Raw genomic sequence first — 20,250 nt, 5'->3', positions numbered from 1 at the left:
CTGGTGGTCAGTGTGTGTCATAGTGACCAGTCATTCCCAGTCGTTCTGCTGTTAGGATCAATTTGCATATTACCCTTTTATTATATAGGATAGAGGCCTGGTGCATGGGTGGGGGCCGGCTGGTTTGCCCTGAAGGGTGTCCCGGATGAGGGTGGGGGTCCCGCTAGAGTGCCTGGCCAGCCTACGTGAGGGGCTGAGGGCCATTTTCAGGCTGGCCACATCCCCTTCAGGGAGAGGGGTCCTGCTGGGGTGCCTGGCCAGCATGGGTGAGTGGCTAATGGCTGTTTGCAGGCTGGCCAAGCCCCCCAGCATGGACCCTCACCCCATGAGGCTGTGGCCAGCCTGGGTGAGGGGCTGATGGCTGTTTGCAGGCTGGCACAGCCCCTTCAGGGTGGGGGTCACCGCTGGTTTGCCTGGCCATCCTGGGTGAGGGGCTGATGGCTGTTTGCAGGCTGGCCACAGCCCCCTGCCACCCAAGCTCCCAGTGGAGGCTGGCTGGAAGCAGGTATTTGGGATTTATTTATCTTCTATAATTGTAACTTTGTTGCCTTGAGTGGAGGCTACAGCCGGTCAGGGCAGGCGGGAAGCTTGGCTTCCTCCATCACTGGGGAAACCAAGCCTCCTGCTTGCTCCAGCTCTGTGGCTGCCAGCCGCCATCTTTGTTGGGTTAATTTGCATATAGTCACTCTGATGGGCTTGCGGGCGTGGCTTGTGAGTATAGCGGAGGTATGGTCAATTTGCAGGTTTCTCTTTTATAAGATAAGATGGGAAGCCACAGGGGACAGATAATAGAAGTGACTAAGTAACAAAAGAACGAAAGACTATGGATAACATATAACTCCTGCCTTAAACCTATCCGTGGTTTGACCAGAGTCAGCTCCTAATCACTAACAATCATGACCCAAAGAAGGCAGAAGCTCATCTTTTTTTGGCTTATACTATTTTTTTTAATGAATTCCATACATCCTAAGTTATTCCTGCCTCTCTTTGTCTTGAAAAGTTATAACTTGACTATACTATGAATAGTTATGTGTCTATCACTTTTTTGGATCTAGGTGAAGTGAAAAAAGGATACAAAGCCTATTGGCTCAGGAAAGATACTTTTAGATGAAAAGATGACACTAGGAGTAATGTATGTCCCAGTTTGCTTTCATTGTTATTGCCAAGAAGAAAAGTCACCATGTCCTAGAAGATGCTTGAGAGGGGTAAATGGAGCCACTCTTCCCTTAGTTATCTCTGTTCCCTTGTGCACCTCATGGTAGTTCTGATGTGTCCAGTGCAATTCTAGTGTTTAAAGATGTTATTTTTGGCACATTTACAAACGTAAAACACACCAATACCACTGCCACCACCATCAAAAACAAAACCCTAAACACAGACAGTGGCATCAGGAGCAAAAGAAGGCCTTGGTTTGGGTTCACTTCTCTGGCACCTGGGCTTGGTGGTGAGGTCATCCGGGTCTTTCTGGCCCCCGTTACTCCAGAAGGTCAGTTAATGCTAGGGCACACACAAAAATAAGCCTGCACTCCGCCCTGGATTTCTGGGAATTGCTCACCCTAGTCACCCTCCTGGAGGCTGGGACTCCTTTTCCACCCAGAGAGGAACAGGGTCTTGGGGGAGGAGTCTCCTGAAGTGTTTGCAGGCATGGGGTGAGAGGATCAAGTAGAGAGGTGCTAGTTCCTTTCCAAAAGGAATTGGTGATTTAGTCCCAATGTGTCACATGCCCTGCTGCCTGCACCTCTCAGGCTAGTTCCCCAGAGAGGCAAAGGCTTCTTTGTGTCTCAACACTTCCTCCCCTGCCTTTCTTTCCTCTCAGTCTATGGCTTCCTGAATTCAAAAAGCATTTCAAAGCCCCCTGGACATAGGCTTTGGAAATAAGTCTGAGCAATGGGCAGTGTGTCTACATGGCGCAATTTTCTGGGAACCATATGGTTATGTGCCCATTAATAAATAGCTTTTTCAAGGCCTCAGAATGAGGAAGATCTTTGGATTTGCAGCTCCTTTCTGAGTGTGCCAGAAAATTGCTTCACATCATATCATCATGGAATGTTCTATTTTGCAATGACAGATGTGTATAAGATCTATTCAGGCTTTACACTTTATTAATGTTGGTTGAGTACCTCTGGATACAATGGCATATGCATTAGACACCTACCTGTGTAGGCTGCATTCTTTGAAGAAATAAAGGGCCAGGGACAGAAAATATGCCATTTGTATAATTTCTGCAGAACCACTAGAGAATGTATAAAGTGGGTAAGCAGACAAAATGTCATTTGGTGAAAACTAGAGGTGACTGACTCAACTCTGGGGAAGTGTGAATTATATTGATTAAAATCATCAATATATTCTATATCCCTTTTCCCACTATTTATAATTTGCTTCTGATCTCTTTATATTTAAAATATAAATGTTTAAAATGTAAAGTTACACCAAGTGCTCCGTACCACTCTGGGTATTCTTTAGAACTGGTTCCCAAATTCCAGGTTATGACTGTGCCAGCCCGGAATGACGTTTTTATTAGTCTGCAGCAAAATGAGGAAAGTAAGACAATGTGAGTTCCTTTGCATAAAGCTAGACTTATTAAATGAAAATGATTCTTTCCTGTTTATTTTGAGATTTTTCTTAGAGCCCTGCTAGTCCACAAAACCATTTGGTCAATGAGATCTAAAAATATATGACCACTGGGTAGAAAAAACTGCTTTTATTCCTTTGCTTTTGTCTTGTTATATAAGAAGAAAAACTAAAATAATTCCTGACAAAACCTGAAAACCTCAACCATGATTCTATGTAATTCACAAGTCTCGTGCTGTTGTTTATTCAGAAGGTACTGAGCACGCATGTAAGCCAGGCACTAGGACTGTCTATACTTTGGAGAAGATGCTCAGGGTGTACATCATACACAGACCTGCTGGAGAGCCTTGGGTTGGGCTGGGTTTCTCCTGGTTTGTGTCTGGGTCAGAACTCTCCAATTTCTCGCTGAGCTAGTAACTCCTGCCCTGTTCTGAACATAGCCATGTCTAGTGTCCAGGAAGTTGGCGCCACTGCCTGCTGGAGAATCTAAGGTCTGTATGTCTGGGATTTTGATCTGTGAACCCTTCAGATAACATTCCGTGTTCTCCTAAGCTTCACAATTTCTTGGACAATGAAAATAAACACAGAGGTCTCTGATATTTTTTTTGTGTGCGGCTGCACAAACAAAAGCAATGGATAAAGCATGCCATGGCATAAAACCTCCCAGGAGACATGTGACCAGGGAACACACCTTTCCGAAGTCACCCGTATCCTCTCATCATTGGACGAGTTGAAGCGATCATCCTTTTCTCTGAAATATTCCTCTATGCACTGCTCTTCAAAATCATGCACTTTCTTGAGCTCATCATCAGTTATGAACAGTTCTGTGGAAGAGAAATGAGATGTGAGGCAGAGAAGTAAAAGCAACGGCGCCTGATCTGTAGGCCTAATGACATTCCAAATGTGAACCAAGGTTAGGCGAACGGGCCTAGATTCTCTGCTAAATCTCAGACTAAATCCAAACCCCATCAGGCAAAGTGTGTCACTGTCCCTTTCCTGTGCATTAGAGTCACCGTTGTTCTTTGAAGTCCATCTGAACGTAGCTGATTTACTGCAGGGACTGGTTACAATCATTCCAGTTGTAAGGCCAAACATGTAGCTAAATCAAGGAAAGGGAAGGTACACAATGAATGGAGGTTTCTCAAAAGTTCCATTTCCAGCCTGGCTGGTGTGGCTCAGTGGTTGAGCATCGACCTATGAACCAGGAGGTCACAGTTCAATTCCTGGTCAGGGCACATGCCCAGGTTGCTCGATCCTCAGGAGGGGGCATGCAGGAGGCTGCCGATCAATGATTCTCATCATTGATGTTTCTATGTTCTCCTCCCTTCCTTTCTAAAATCAATAATAAATAAATAAATAAATAAATAAATAAATAAATAAATAAATAAATAAATAAGCAAGCTCAATTTCTGGGCTGAGGAATATGGCAGACAGACACTGTTCACTGGCCTTACTAAAAGCCCCTTTGCAACCTCATTTCCCCTTTCCCACTTCCTACTACTGAGGCTGGAAAGCCAAATACACACATTTCCAGCCTCCCTTGAAGGTAGCAGCTATGGTGAGACCCAGTTTAGCTCAAGAAACTGCAGGGAGGGGAAGAGATTTTGCTTTCTTGATAAACTGTAGTGATGTGGCTGCGTCTTTCTACATTTTTTTACTTTCTCCTTTTCTTTTTGCCTTGAACATAAATGATGACGGAAAGTGCAGCAGCTATTTTGCTACCGCAAGACAAGACAGTGCATTCACGAATAGCTGAGCCTAAAAATAGGACTCTGGGCCTGTGACTTCAGTGAGCCACTGTTGTGCTCTGGGTTATCCACCTAGTTGCTTCGTGAGCAAAATAAAGCCTTATTTATTATTATTATTATCATTAATCTTTCTTACTCAACCTTCTTTTTTAAAAAAATGTATATATTTATTGAGTTCAGAGAGGAAGGGAGAGGGAGAGAGAGATAGAAACATCAATGATGAGAGAGAATCATCGATTGGCTGCCTCCTGCATGCCCCCCACTGGGGATTGAGCCGGCAACACAGATATGTGCCCTTGACCGGAATCGAACCCAGGACCTTTCAGTCCACAGGCTGGTGCTCTACCCACTGAGCCAAACTGGCTAGGGCTTTATTTTATTATTGTTAAATAAGATTTTTAAACCTCACCCAAGGATTATTTTTCCTCTTTCTTTTTTCTTTTTTTTTTAGAGAAAGTGGCAGGAAGAGGGAGAGACAGAGATAGATAGATCGTTAGATAGATAGAGAGAGAGAGAAACATCGATGTGAGAGAGATACATTGATTGGTTGCCTCCCACACGCAGCCCTGGAGCCTATAACGGAGGTCAATGACCTGAATCAAACTTGGGACCCTTCAGTCCACAGACCGATGCTCTATCCACTGAGCCAAACCAGCTAGGGAAAAACCTTATTTATTTGTGCTATTGTTAGTCTGGTTTTCTGTTAATAACAGGTAAACTAATTCATAACCGATACAGGCATAGAAAGGGATCCACTGTGAATCTGAATCCTCACCGCCTCACCAGCTTTCTATTTGTCTAAATTTATATTTTAGATGGAAATAGTGAACTTTGGAATTCTTAGTCCCTTCCAACTCTCCAATTTTAATGTCTAGAAAGAAGTCGGCATTGCTATGTCAGGGAAGTTGTTAAAAGTTTTAGTCTTAGAGAAGCAGGTGGTTAAATGGTTTTGGTTTCAAACTTTAGACCCACCAGTGATCACCTGGAGGGAATTTCTGGGCCTTCATTCTAGAGGCTCGTTCAGTAGGTTTGGTGTAGGTGGTGTACTTGAGAAACCACTGTAGCTTGCTTGGATGGGGCTGGATGCCCAATGGTTCTTAACTGTGGGTGGTACCCAAGGGACACTTAGCATTCTGCAGGAGCTATGGCTTTTTAATGCGTGGAAGCGGGATGTGCAAAATCCCCTACAATGTGTGGGACAATCCTATCACTGAAGTATTGTTCTGCCTCAGTGCTAATAGAACCTCCTTTTAGAAACACTGGACTAAAAGGTGGATGGTGGAGGGGCTTCTGTTTTGCCCTTTGAATACTGGAAAGCAGGGCTGGTGTCCTCATAAAGTCACATTAGCACAGTTTCTAAGGCTTGGAAAATGTTCAAGGCCTACAAAACGGTAGGTGCAGAAACGATAATGGAAAATCAAACGGAGTCACCTGCAACTCAACTCATGTAAGAGGTTCAAATGACATATAATGCATCCTTGGGAGCATATAAATATGGCTGATATATTTCGTGGTGGGACCTCTGGAAAGTAAGAATCTTAGAACCTAGGAAGGCGCTGAAACAGCCCTGCTGGAGGCTGGTTTTATCTCACTAAGAAAGATGTGAGGCTGCCTGGCCAGTGTGGCTCAGTTGGTTGGAGCATCATCCCATGCACTGGAAGGTCACGGGTTCGATTCCCAGTCAGGGTACATACCTAGGTTTCGGGTTTGACCACCCAGTCAAAGCATGTACGGGAGGCAAACGATCAATGTTTCCCATTCTCTCTCTCTCTCTCTCTCTCTCTCTCCCCCCCCCCTTCCCCTCTCTCTAAAATCAATAAGCATGTTCTCAGGTGAGGATTAAAAAAAAAAGAAAGAAAGAAAGATGTGAGGCTAAAAATGCTTGATTTCAGCCTCTACTGTCTTCTTCCTGGCACTGTTTCTCTGGCAAGCCTGCCCCTCTGTTCCCTTCCAAGCTGTCAGAGGCCACAGTCCTGCAGGACTGCCAATGGGAAGCAGTAGGGCTATGGAATGGGTGGCTGCTGGGGGCTGTCACTCAAAGCTTACTCAGGCCGTAGTCCCTTTCATCTGGGTCACCCTCATGCTTCCTCCATCGGCAGCACAGGTGCTGGAATATCATGGTCATGTGGCTGAAGATGATCAGAGGTGGGGGCAGAACTGGCCTTTCGTGGAAAGTCATGATGAGCTGATACCTCTGAAACTTCCACACTTGGTTGGATATTGATTTTACCTCAAAAAACGTATTGCTGAAATAGAGACCAGAGAGAATTAGGTGAGAAACTCCACTGCTTTCTGAAGCATCACACCCTTCTAGTGCCCCCACTTCCTCCCAAGGGCTCTGATGAAGGGCCCACGTACTTAAAGACAGCGATAAGGAGGTTGACCAGCAGGATGTTCGCCACTAAAAGGTAGCAGGCCATAATGGCTGGCACGATCCAGGCTCCAGTCTTGCAGGGAGGCAGCTGAATTATTTTGCCGTCCTCTCGGGTCTCATTCTGTCCACAGGGAGCTGCAGGAAGCAACACAGGCAAAAAATGAGAAATGATGGCTATTTGAATTAAAAAAAAAAAGACTGATTGTATGAGAAGTTTTTTTTTTTTTTTTTGGTTTTGGGGGGTTGTTTTTTTTTTTTTGGTAGATGGAGGAAAAATACAGCCATCTCAAGACAAACAGAAAAAAAAAAAAAGAATAATAAAAAAAAAGCCAACATGGAAAAATGAAAGCTTCATGACTGTCCCAAGGGGCTGCTGCTACTCCAGGGGGGACCTGGTTCCTCCTGTCTCCCAAGTTGTCATTCACCTTGAAAGAGGTGGGTGAAGCCCCAGCTTGCTCATGCTGTCCCTTGACCCCTGACTTTCATGGAGGGGCCTTGCTGTCCTTAGGAAGCCCGGTGAGGGCTTTCCTGGGGAGCAGTGGGAGGAGCAGTCTCAGGACCCCAACAAGTTACTTTCTGAATTGCTGTGGAGGCCAGAAGCCGACAGCTGTAGGAGCAGCATGGAGGGGCTATTGATTGGGAATTAACACCAGGGCAGCTGTTAATTGCTGCAAGAAACAACCCCGGGCTCTGAGTTAATGATTTGCTGTCTCAATGAGGAAGGAACCAAACCAAGCAGTGTCTGGGGAAGTATTTAGAGGGCTTGTCTCTCGCTGGTCCTGACAAATGGCATTTCATGGGCAGGGCGTGAGCGGTGATGGGCCAGGACCCCAGAGCCCTGAGCCCTGAGCCCCCGCTTTCTTCCAGTAACATTTTCATTCCAAAAACGTGCTTTTCAGGGCACAGGGAACAAAATCCAACTGCACTGAAAAAAAAAAAAAGGGCAAATAGGAAAAAAAAATAGATCTGGAGGTGGGGGTGAGGAGGAGGGTGATGTGTGGGATTGGGGGAGCGTGAGTAATGTGCTAATGAGGCCTGCTTGGAGTTTCCGGGTAACTTCAGGGGAAAAGGAATCCTTGACAGAACTCCTTAGTGCCGCCCAGACAGCAGGCTTCAGGGAGTGAGATGATGGCCTCAGGTGACCAGAGATGGGTGAGTCAGCCTCCCGCTCCAGCTGTCCCTCTCCCATATTTGGCTTTAGAACAGGGTCCTTTTGCAGCTATCTGCAAAAAGGTGGTGGGACATGAAGAGGTCTCAGCAGCTGCCACAGGCAGCTTTTGAAGATCTGCCAAGAAGGTTAGCAAAGTTGACCCAGAATCTTCGTAACAAGAGTACCTGGCAGGGGGAGTCTGATCTCTTATCAAGAATGACTGTTTCTAAGCTGCGCACTTTTCTGTAGTTTCCACTCCTGGCTGCACAGGGATCACAGGGGAGCTTCAAAAAAATGCCAGTGCCTCTCTGAGGGTGGCCCGGGTGTCCGTATTTCTTTAAAAACTTTCCAGGTAATTCTCAGGTGCCGCTAAGGTAAATTCACTGAGCTAAAATTAGGCTAGAAAAGTTATGTGATTTCTGACATGCCCTCCAGGCCAAAATGCATCTTCTCCAGCTATGATGGTTCTCATAATATCAGGACACCAAGACCCTGCGTTTAAAACCATAGAAAGATGGCCCAAATGCTTCCTTTGGATCTGCCTGCAAGATGATTGGGTCTTAAAATCGGATGTTTTCAAAGAGCCAGCATCTTTTTTTATCATTGGTAGTGGTGGCATTAACCACCCAAGACAGCTGTCCCTTGGAAGGAAAACCTGGTGATGGAGGCCCCCACTGGCTCCAGGATGAAGGCCAGACTCTGAGGGTGGCTGGCCCAGGGCCATCTCTGGCCACTTCCCACTCCTCCTTCTAAGCCCAAATTGGATCAAGTTCCTGGTAGTTCCTAGAAATGTCATGCTGTCTTTTATGGCCTGATTTGCTTCTTCTTTTTTTTTAAAAAAAATATTTTTATTGATTTTGGAGAAGAAGGGAGAGATAGAAACATCAATGATGAGAGAGAATCATCAATCGGCTGCCTCCTGCTCGCCCCACACTGGGGATCGAGCCTACAACCCGGCATGTACCCTGACCGGGAATCGAACCATGACCTTCTGGTTCATAGGTCAATGCTCAACCACTGAGCCACAGCAGCTGGGCTGAGCTTTGCTTCTTTTGCTTCTAAAAGGCCCCTCTGGCACCTTGCTCCCACTCCAGTGCTTCGCTTGGGTAAATGCTATTCAATTTCCAGTGCTCACTTAGCTCTCTAAAGCCCACTATAGCTCACTTTCTGCCCCTGAGCCTGGGATAGGTATTGACAATGATTTTCTGCTTGACCCTGCTCTACTCAGGCTCTCCTGAGCTCTTTTCCAAGTAGGCCTTTTGGACTTTTGTGTTTGTCTCTGCATTGTTCAATTTTAGCAAAAATCCTGCTAAGTCTGTTTAGCTTGAATCCTCAATATCTGATCACAGTTGATATCTAATCAGGTTTCTCTTCTCCACCATCCCTCAGATATGTCTGATCACCCTGGCCTACCATCAGCAAGAATCCTGTTAGGTCAGGTTCGCCAGCATCCTCCTTTTCCCTGATGTTTCATCTTAGAAATTTTCCATTTACTGACCTCCACCGTGCTCCTGCTATGAATGCCCAGTTTTCCTTGCTGTGTTCAGAGTTGAGTCCCATCTCTCTCCCCTATTACAAAGCGCCATGGCAGTGGTCCCACCCTCCTGAATAAAGTCTTCCTTACCATCTCTACCAAGTGTCACAATTACTTTTTTCTTTAACACATAATCTTTGTTTAGTAATTCCATCTTCCTTATAATCCCAGGGACACTCTGCATACCCCACCATGTCACTTACTCATTCGTGTCTCACACGAGATTCCCAGTGGGGAAATCGCTCTTCATGGTTGCCCATTACCTGCTCAGTGCACACACACAGGACATCCACACGTTATCCACACATGATCACTGTTTGTTGAATGACAAGAGGAGATTACTGACAATGACAGACATTTCCCACAGCTCCACATGCCTGCTCATGACGGACGGACCCAGCTCTGAGCGGTTATTGGCTCCCTCGGCTTGGGAAGAAGGCTTCTCACGCTCAACCCATCTGCAGGGTCTCTGTTACCCACTTGGCCACAGGCCAATCACTTGCTTTGCTTTTCTCTCCTCAGGGTCCCTTGCCCCACTTACCCACCCCCTCCTCCCAGCTGACCTCCCGAGGGGCTCCCTCCTGTGCTGCCCTTTTCTCTGGCTCTTGCTCAGGTCTCTGTGGGGAAATGATAAAGAGCAGCAGAAAGAGCTGCTTGGGGTAAGTTACAAAGTGCACAGTTTAACAGATGTGGTCCCCAGTCTCCATTTCCCAATGACATTGAGATTTCTCTTTACATTGTGCGAGAACTTAAACTTGGGAGGGGCAGAGCACAGCCATCTTGCTCTTTTGACCCCATGTTTACAGAAGCGTGCAGATACGTCCTTCACATGGGGAGCAGGAGGTGCTTGCTGGTTTCATGGCCCACGCTCATTCCCATGGGCATTCAGGTAGGGTCACCGACATATCTCTAGATCTCTGCTTGGAGATTCCTCAAAGGCTCCCTATAAAAACTGGACCAGCCTAATACCTTTACACAAGATTTGCTTTGATGAAGAAACTCCCTGCCAATACTTTGGGAATTAATTTATTTCAGCTTCTCCCATACATTTTATTCATCCTGCCTTTATAGAGGTGTATTACTTTAGTGGCTAGAAATATGCATTATAATCAGGCAGACCTGGGTTAAAACCCTGAGTCCACCATTTTCCAATGATATGATATTAGCCTACTCCACGAACTTCAGCTTCCTTATCTGTAAAATGGGGGTAGTAATAATATGGAACATGGGGGGAGATTGTCAAGATCATTAAATGAGATAATGCATGCAAAGCACTTAGCTCAGTATCTCACACGTAACACTGGGTTAACATTAGCTGGTGCCATCCTTAGTGTTGTTACTTTTGTAATGAATAGACTTGAAGTTCCTCAAGGTTAGGGATTATGTCTTATTCCCCTTTGTTGTGCAACCACTATGCATAACATTTATTCTACAAGCACTTAGTGAGTGGTTATGATGTTGCGGGTACAGAGGACATTGGGGATCAAAAAGATAATCCCTGTTGTTTAAGTGCCTCGTGGTTAGTAGGGGGCACAGACAGGGAACAGAGCAGGGCATTATGGTGTGATGTGAGCTCTGGGGGCTCTGAGGAAGCACTGCAGAATGGCTGCACCCCTCCAGCCTGGGTCACACGAGCAGTCGGGTAGGCAGAACCAGTCCCGAGGACCATCATCTAGATTCTACAGCAACAAGTGCAGAATAAATAAACTAGATGATCCTTGTGACAACGATAATGATAATAAAAATGAATCATTAAGAAACAGCCCTCATATGGTAATATCAGCAAAGAGGCAGCGAACATTATATGCAGCAGTTAGTGCAAAGCACTATTCTATAATGGCTCCTAATGATGTCTTTGTTCTGGGTATTTACCTGCGTAAGAAAGTGCTCTGTCTCAAACTCACAGATGCCTACCACTGATGAGCTGAGCTGGGCAAGTTAAAGCCCTGACAAGCAGCAGATTTCATGACAGGGGGTACGTTGTCTGGATTGTCCTGAGGCACCAACCAGTATCGGGTTCATGTTCCCAGGGAAATGCTCCATGGCACATGCATCCAAGATGACACATGGGTGGAAGTTTAGGGGCATGTGGGCTGGTGGCTGCCACTGTGGCTCCGCCCTCCCCACCTTGTAGCATGACACCTGAGTGGTTATTCTCCCAATCCTCTTGCAAGAAGTAAATGAATAAACACTATCACCTACATACCAAGCGGCACGCTGTCAAAATCACCCCCCCCCACTTCCTTGGTAATGAGGCAGAGTGCCTCTAGTGAATGTTTGCTGCTTCCACCTGCCCAACATAACCCCCCCCCCCCCCCCAACCCTTCCTTGGTAATGAGGCAGAGTGCCTCTAGTGGATGTTTGCTGCTTCAAGCTGCCCAACACACATTTCTCCTCTGGTAAGAGCATCCTGGTTTCCCTCTATGGAATCACCCCTGCCCCACTGCCTCAGTCCATGGAGTTTGGGTGAAATGAATGCAATTCCATACCTAGGGGATTAATCAGTGTACTTTATCCCCTGATTGCAGTGATTGGTTCAGAGACAGACATGTGACCCTCTCCTGAGCAGTCAGAGCTGATGGGCATCAACTTTGGGAGTTTTGCTGGAACTAGTTAGTATGAGGCAGGAGCTCTCTTTTTACAATGTGATGTAAGGCTACCAAGTGGAGAGGACCTGCCTGCGAGTGACTGGATCACAGAAAGGAGAAACTGACTCCTGATCCAGCCAGGCTTAAGCTAGCCCCCTTCAGTTATACGAACCATAAGATTCCTTTCTTCCTTAAGTCAATACTACTTGGGTTTCTGAGTCCTGGCTAATACAATCACTCTCACCTCTGCCTGCTGTCCACAGGCCAGCAGTAAAAGACATATTTTGGGCACCCCACTCCTGACCGGCTGCATGTGGAGGAGCAAGAAAAGACCGGAAGGGGCACTGGGAATGGGACCTCTGACCCGATACCAAGGTTAAATCACAGTGTCAGGGCTTTGGGAGCTGGAGCCACTGTTGCTCTCCTTGAGCAAGAAAAGACCGGAAGGGGCACTGGGAATGGGACATCTGACCCGATACCAAGGTTAAATCAGTGTCAGGGCTTTGGGAGCTGGAGCCACTGTTGTTCTCCTTCCCCGAAGTATAACGGAGCCTCAGGGGTCTACACTGGCCTCTGACTCAGCAACTAATAACACAGATGCCACCTATTATCAAGTACGTAGGGTAAATGCAGTTGGGAAACTTCGGCCAAGCACCTGGACACAACCAGCTGCTCCCAAAGGGAAGAAAACCTGTTTCTAGAAGCAGATAAATTAGGTCACAGGAGTGGAGGCGCGCAGGTGCAGGGGCAGAGTGGGAAGGCCACATCTGCGCAGTTGTGGCCAAATCAGAAGGATCAAAGGTTTGGAGACTCAGCCTCTCCCTGGTGTATCTGTGTGGGTCACATTGCCACACGGCATGGCAGGAAGTTGGAGGTGCCATTTCTGCTGACTAGGCATTAATAGGTAGAAATGAAATGGATGCTTGGGCTCCAAAATAATGATAGCTTGTGCAGTCAAAATTTGATCCTAGTGTGTGAATGATAGTAAGAAAGCTCTCCCTTTGCTTTGCATGCTCTGGAGAGCAGCCTTCCAATAATTGGACCTTCTATTTTTTCATAAAAACTTTTTATCATAAAACAAAGGTCAACAGCATCCCTCACTAGCATATGATCAAAACAGCAGCTAGAATACTTCCTGGCACATAGTAGGTGCTCAATAAATATTTGCCAAATGAACACATATTGTACATTTGACCTGCTTTGTCAGGCATTTCTGCAAGTGTTACCTGATCAATTTCACTGGGTCAGTGTTTTTTTTTTTTCCTTCTTAAGATCTCAAGTGTCACCATGACCTGTCAGCACGAGATGGTTCCTGTAAGAGCAGATATTTATTTGTTTGTTTTTGCAATTGCCAAGTTTTATGACTAAAGAAACATGCCTTGTGTTTGGCAAAGGCTATAGCAGATCTCCCATCTGAATGCTGCTGTGTGAATCTCCAGGCACACCAGCCATAACACCCCATCCTGTCCTTGTGCAGTCCTGTTAATCAATCATGACACACTTTCCTGCTGAGCCGAGTTTGGTCTTGGAATCCTTTTCAAGACAAAACTACCAAAAGCACAACAACGGAAGTTGACACAAGGGAGTGAACCTTTCCCTCAGTTCCTTCAAAAATGTGAATATGAGGTCTGGGGTAAAAGATCATTTCTGTGCGTGTTTTCAGGATCCTCCTCATGCCCACGTGGCCTGGCCAGTACCCAACCTAGACCACTTCATAGTTGCCCAGGAACCAGAAAGTTGGGTCAAATCAGACATCCTGCTTTCCTCAGACCTTGAGCAGATTGTGGGACCTCTCCGTCATGCATCCTGGGCCCTTGGACACTCCCACTGTTCATTTAAAAGACAGCTTTTAAAGTGGGTATTACTCCAGGAAATTCTCATCCTGCTTATTTATTTGGGATCATCAAATGCGAAAGACAGTAGATATTAGGGAATAAACATCCGGGAAAAGCATAGCATGTGCCAGCTTCAGTGCTGGGCACTTTACATTGGCCATTGCATTTAAGCTTCCCAGTAACACTGTAAGAAATATATTATCTTTGCTTCACAGCTGAGAAAACACACACTAAGGGGTGAAATGGTTTACCCAAGACCACACAGCTAATAAGGGATAATGCAAGAACCATCCCCTCGTTTATTAAAAAAATACTGAGTTCTTGCTATGTGCTAGTGAGATTGGCACTGGAGATGTAATTATGATGATACAGAAATGAATCCTATCCATTCTCTAATCACAAAGTTTGTATATACTGTGCTCTATCTCATGTGGCCTTTCCAATGTAATAATACATGATAACAGTGACCACCTATTGCATGCTTAAATGTAAGGCCCTGTGCTATGAGCTTTACTTATATCACCTTATTTTAATCTTTACAATCATTATACCCATTTTACAGATGAGGAACTGAGGCTCAGAAAGCTTTAGCATCTCTGTCAGTATCTCAAAGACAGCAAGAAGAGAGATAAGAGGTCCACTCAGGCCTGTCCCACTATGAAGTCTCTTTCCCCTGTGCTTCTGAAGGAGCCCACATGGGGTTGAGAGGAATCTCTCAATTATAAACAAACTAGAGGCCCAGTGCACAAATTTGTGCACGGGTTGGGGACTGATCGGGGCTGTCTTGCCCAGTCCAGGGGGAGGGACCATGGGAGGTTGTCTGCAGAAGCGCACTGACCACTGGGGTCAGCTCCTGTGTTGAATATCTGCCCCCTGGTGGTCAGTGCATGTCATAGCGACCGGTCGACTGGTCGTTTGGTCGACTGGTCGTAACAGTTGCTTAGATTTTTATATATATAGATAGACAGGTTAATAGACATCTGAATTTTTCTTGTTTCCATCAACACAAATAATGGCCTGGACGGTCAGTGCACGTCATAGCGACCAGTTGACTGGTCGTTTGGTCGACTGGTTGTAACAGTTGCTTAGATTTTTATATATATAGACAGGTTAATAGATATCTGAATTTTTCTTATTTCCATCAACACAAATAATGGCCTGGATAGTTCAGATGAGGTAACAGATGTATGGAACACTGTACTTCAGAGTGTGGAGAAAGAAATTCAATTCATATAATAGGTATCAGGTATAGGCACCCATGTCCCAAAGATTAAGACATTTGCCCTTTTGATATTCTATAATATGAGGGGAGAAGAAACACTTATTTATTTAATGCACATACCACATTGTTCCTCCAAAGCATGCGAATTTAAAAAAACACCAATGTTTGATATACTCAGCATCATTTAAAAAATTTAATAAAGAAGGATATTTCTCAAAGATTGTCCCTCCCTCTCTTGTCTGAAGAAATGTCTCAAAAGCTTATTCCAAATCACAGGCTATGGAATAAAGAGCTTAGTTTAGTGTATGACTACATTTATCTTATTTTTTTTTAAATAAAGGATTTTCAACTAAAAATCCATCTTGAGAAGATAAGGGGACAAAGAGGATTTTTCTACCTCCTTTTGAAAATCTATACAGTTTACCATGGAGGATTTAGGATGCCATTAGCACAGCTTCTATAACTGAGTCCCAGGGTGAATTAAATTTCGGTAACTCTGCTTTTTTGGCCTTTTTCCTGATACAGTGTTTTTCTTGGTGAGACAACTAGAGATGTCTCCCTTTGTATGGCTACATCTTTCTAGAAGGGTCTTGATCTGAGAGTCTTAGTGGTAGATCCAGGCAGAAGTTTTCTTTCTATTTATTGCAATAGGCCAGCACCAGCATCCTCTAGTAATGAGGGGCAGAAGGACAGAGGTCATTGAAAAGGTAAGCGCCAATTTTGTAGAGTCCGAAGCACCACCCAGTTCAGCCTGTTACTTCTTTTTGTGGTTCATTTCTTTTCCGGGCTCCAAATCCAACTGCTGGTTAAGATGCAAATCAGTAGTGCCGTGGCACAAAGGCAAGTGTCAGAAAGGAGTAAGAGGAGGCCTCAGTTCCTTCATCTGTGAATATAAGGACTTGGACTGTTGATGTTCCCTACAGTGTGGTGCACACACGACTCGGGAGGTCCGAGATGATTTTAGGACACAGGAACAGGACATTAAATAACATTGAACGGGATAGTGAAAAAGCGATGACTTTTCAAGCCTCTTTCAATCTTCCTGACTCCATCAGAGAGACTGTGTCGCTTCGGGGATAACACTTCTTTCTTCTTCCCCTACAGTGTGGCGCACACACGACTCGGGAGGTCCGAGATGATTTTAGGACACAGGAACAGGACATTAAATAACATTGAACGGGATAGTGAAAAAGCGATGACTTTTCAAGCCTCTTTCAATCTTCCTGACTCCATCAAAGAGACTGTGTCGCTTTGGGGATAACATTTCTTTCTTCTTTTTTTTTTTTAAAAATATTTTTTATTGATTTCAGAGAGAAAGGGAGAGGGAGAAAGATAGAAACACCAATGATGAGAGAGAATCAATGACTGGCTACCTCCTGCAGGCCCCACACTGGGGATCGAGCCCGCACAGGCACATGCCCTGACTTGGAATGGAACTGTGACCTCCTGGTTCATAGGTCGATGCTCAACCACCGAGCCACACCAGCTGGGCAGGGTCACATTTCTTTAGCATTCCTTCACATTTGCTAAATTCCCTTTGTGGTCAAGACTGGGCAGGCTGAAGGCTCAAGCACCTGGACAGAATTTCATAACAACATGGTGTTTTCATTCTGCTTTTTCTATGGTTATCTTCTATTTGCATTAAGTCATACTGATTTTTCAACTTATGACCATCATATCAATTTTAAAAAATAAATTTATTTAGATTTGAAGAATGAGCCAATTTAACTAAAAATATTAAAGAGTTTCAAAACAATGAGTGGGTTAACTCAGTCACCACAGGGCAAAAAGAGAATGTCAGGGCTTCTGATCTATATGCTATATGCACACATGTTCAGCTTTGAGCTATTTAGAAAACACAATTAATTTGAATAACCCTCATTTTTTGATCTGGTGAATTAGAAAGCAGGATGTCACAAGCCTAGTATGTTGTGTGTGAGTTCTGGGGAGAAAATTCACTTCCCTCTGTTATCTTGGTCTTGTGTGATTGCTATTCAATATATCTAGCTTTACCTAGAGACAAAATGGTCATTTTTTTTGCTGTCACTTTAGAGGGCTTCAAAATTCCAACCTTGGTAGTTTATTATTTGCTATCAGGAATTAGTATCAGAAGTTTGACAGGGAAGAATGTACATCTGTATTAGCCTGTTGTACATGTTATGAGTTTGTTGCCATGATGTAGCAGATTGATTGCAGTAATAGCTCCAATGCCTCTTCCTTTCCTGTATCCAAGCTCCTTTGTCATGTGATTTGATAGTTATTCTCACTAAATAGGTAGGATCTATGACCTTGCCCCTTGATTCTGAGTTTGGCCATGTGAGTTTCTTTGGCCAATGGGAGATTGGCAAATGTGACCAATGCAGCCCTAGCCTGTTTGGCTCAGTGGACAAAGCGCCAGCCTGCAGACTGAAGGGTCCCAGATTAGATTTCGGTCAAGATCACATGCCCAGGTTGCAGGCTCGGTCCCTGGTGGGGGGGCGTGCAGGAGGCAGCCAATCAATGATTCTCTCTCATCATTGATGTTTCTATCTCTCTCTCCCTCTCCCTCCCCCTCTGAAATCAATAAAAAAAAATGTGATCAATGCAGAACCGTGAGAAACCCTTGAGTGTTTGTTTCCACTCTTCCATTCAGCTAGCCTGCTGGAGGATGAAATGCACATGCCTCTGCTCCCAGTCACTTCTGTTGTCTGAGCTGAGACTGTTCTGGGTCAGCTGACAGCCAGCTGATTCCCTGGCAGGTCACTGAGGGTGATTGAGCCCAGCCAAGTCCGGAAGAACCATCTAGTCAACCCACAGGCTCCTGAGCTCAACAAATACTTTCAGCTTTAAACCACTGCCATCTGGGGTAGTTTATCCTATAACATTCTCAATAGGTAATGTAAAAAAATACCAAATATACATGCTCCACTTCCCTTGTCCTGTTCACAGCCAGGCAGCCTTTGGTCTTTCAGGTTGACAAAACCCTTTCCTAATTTCTTCACCAATTCCCAAATTCAGGCCAGGTCCCATCATTGCACAAGAGAGCAGGCCCCATCATCACCCAAGGAGGAGCAAGTTCACTGACTGACCAATGACTATTCAGACCCTGTCTTTAGAAATTGAACTGAGGTGTGAGCCTTTAGGTGAGGGCAGGTGGTTAACTGAAAGATCGCATAGAATCAGACCATGTTAAGTCATATAAAAGCAAAGCAAGCCATCTGAGAGGGGAGGGGGAAAGGAAGGGAAGAAAGAAAGGGGAGAGACAGTGGAAGAGCAAGAGAATGTGAGAGATGATTGACTGACTGAGACTGGAGAGAAGCAGAGAGAGAAATGGCCAAGAGTGGTCAGGTGTTCACATTCTGGCTCCCCATTTCCAGTCAGCTCACACCTTGCTTTGTGTCCTGTCTTTGAATGCCTTTGAGTCTTCTTCTTATTTGCTTACAGTTGATCTTTATTTAATCTAGTTAAGTGGGTTTGGTTTTCTTGTGGTGAACATTTTTCTCTAGTTAACACCGTAGAGAGAACCAGCTCTCAGGCTGGTAGTTTCATCGGAGCCAAAGATCTTGAAAGATTGCTGGGAAACCCCCGGCAATCACGGAGGGGCCAGTGAGAAGGGGCCCCGGGAAAGGCTGGGAGGGTGGAAATAAAAAGCATTTAACTTACAATTTTAAGGAGGGCTCGCCTTATTCATTCTGCTATTTGTCTAAGCAAAACAGGATTAAACTATTTTCTTCTTCAAACGAAAACAACAAAAAAATTCAGAGAAAAAAATCACATAAATGATTTACTCTCCCAAATTTTATGCTTCCGTCCATCTCCATTGTAATTCTTGACTGTGATGTTTTCATCAGAACTCATCGTGTGGCAGCAATACAGCCTCCAGAGCTACAAGGTCAGGAACAGGTGTCCCTTCCATCACAGGTGCAGGGAGCTCGATTCCATTTCATCGCCTTCACCGTGGAAGGTTTCTCCTCGGGGTCCACACCACCTTAATGGCCATGCCACACATTAAGAATATGCTCGTTGTTTTGTTTGAAATAGGATTGCGTGATTTTTCAGAAACCCATACATCTGTCCCTTAGAGTACGTGAAGAGGGAAGAGCCAAGGCCTTTTCAAGAAGAAGAAAAAACCAGCAACCATATGTTAGGGCTTTCTGTGCTGAGGATGGTCAGTCCAGTGAGCCACACTGTGCATTCCTCTGTGTGGACATACAGCAGGGATATTAGGCTGTGTCAGCTCCACAGAAATGATCCATGGGTCCTGCGGACTCCTATTGGATTACATCCTAGGGGTTATACGACATCCAGGGAAAGAATCAATGTGACCCTGAATATTCAGGAACATAAATATAAGCAAACACATGTTCCTGTGGACATAATTTACAAATTCCCTGGTAAACTACAGACAATGCAGGAAATCCATTTGTACTCACAGCTCACGCCCCTCGCTGATTGGCTGGTGCACTCTCCTCTGCAGGCTCCTGATCCCTTACTGTCCTCTTAATCCCAGGCTCTATTCTCCCAGCTCTCTCTTTTTAAGACCAAGCTGCCCACTGAGCTCTGTTTACTATTAAAACTTGAGCTTTCACACTTCAACTGACGATGCTCCTCAAACAGTAAAGGATTCAGATCATGATCAGTCCATGTCCAGCTTCAACCTAAATGGCTACGAGTGGGCTCAGGTTCCAGTGCCCATCACCTGCTGTCATGTGGTGAATGAGTCAACTGTAGGCCCAATATAAACAACATTACTATTATTATGTTGGGTGACAGTACATCCTTGTACAGGGGATTAACAAATTCCCACCCCAGAAAACACTGACATACATCAGTTAAAATAAAATAAACACTTTCATCTCAAAAGATTTATCTGTTAAAAATAATAAACTCAGGTGCCGAACAAGTGGATCTGATCCATTGTTTTGGGATCTAGCCATAACTGATCCATCTTACGAAATAATTCTTTGAAGTCACTAGGCACAACGCACTAACCTTGGATGGGTACAGTTTATGTCCCAGATGTGACATTTTGCCATCTATATACTATTGGGTCAAATAAAGTGTCTGAACCTGAGTTTCCTCATCTCTAAGCTTGATATAATAATAATAATAGCAATGGAAATAATAATCTAATCTAATAAAAGAAAAACATGCAAATTGACCGTACCTTCGCTATGCCTTAAACCACCCACCAGCCCCAATCAGAGCGACTATATGCAAATTAACCCAACCAAGATGGCGGCCGGCAG

At 44.9% G+C, this 20,250-nt stretch overlaps 1 protein-coding gene across 9 annotated transcripts in view; it reads right to left on the bottom strand.

Moving 5' to 3' along the window:
* The window catches only part of TRPM3 (transient receptor potential cation channel, subfamily M, member 3), a 700,716-nt gene that overhangs the window by 6,878 nt on the left and 673,588 nt on the right, over positions 1-20,250 (bottom strand). For all 9 annotated transcript variants that reach the window (XM_014541293.1, XM_005868324.2, XM_014541287.1 and 6 more), the window contains 3 exons: positions 6,678-6,828; positions 6,366-6,565; positions 3,263-3,395 (listed from right to left, as the gene is read on the bottom strand). In XM_014541293.1, coding sequence (XP_014396779.1) covers positions 3,263-3,395; positions 6,366-6,565; positions 6,678-6,828 — 484 coding nt within the window. The remainder of the gene's footprint in view (positions 1-3,262; positions 3,396-6,365; positions 6,566-6,677; positions 6,829-20,250) is intronic.

The sequence above is a fragment of the Myotis brandtii genome, unplaced genomic scaffold (assembly GCF_000412655.1).
Source record: "Myotis brandtii unplaced genomic scaffold, ASM41265v1 scaffold266, whole genome shotgun sequence".
Classification (NCBI taxonomy): domain Eukaryota; kingdom Metazoa; phylum Chordata; class Mammalia; order Chiroptera; family Vespertilionidae; genus Myotis; species Myotis brandtii.
The sequence above is the reverse complement of the archived record's forward strand: the minus strand, read 5'-3'. Positions and strand labels throughout refer to the sequence as shown.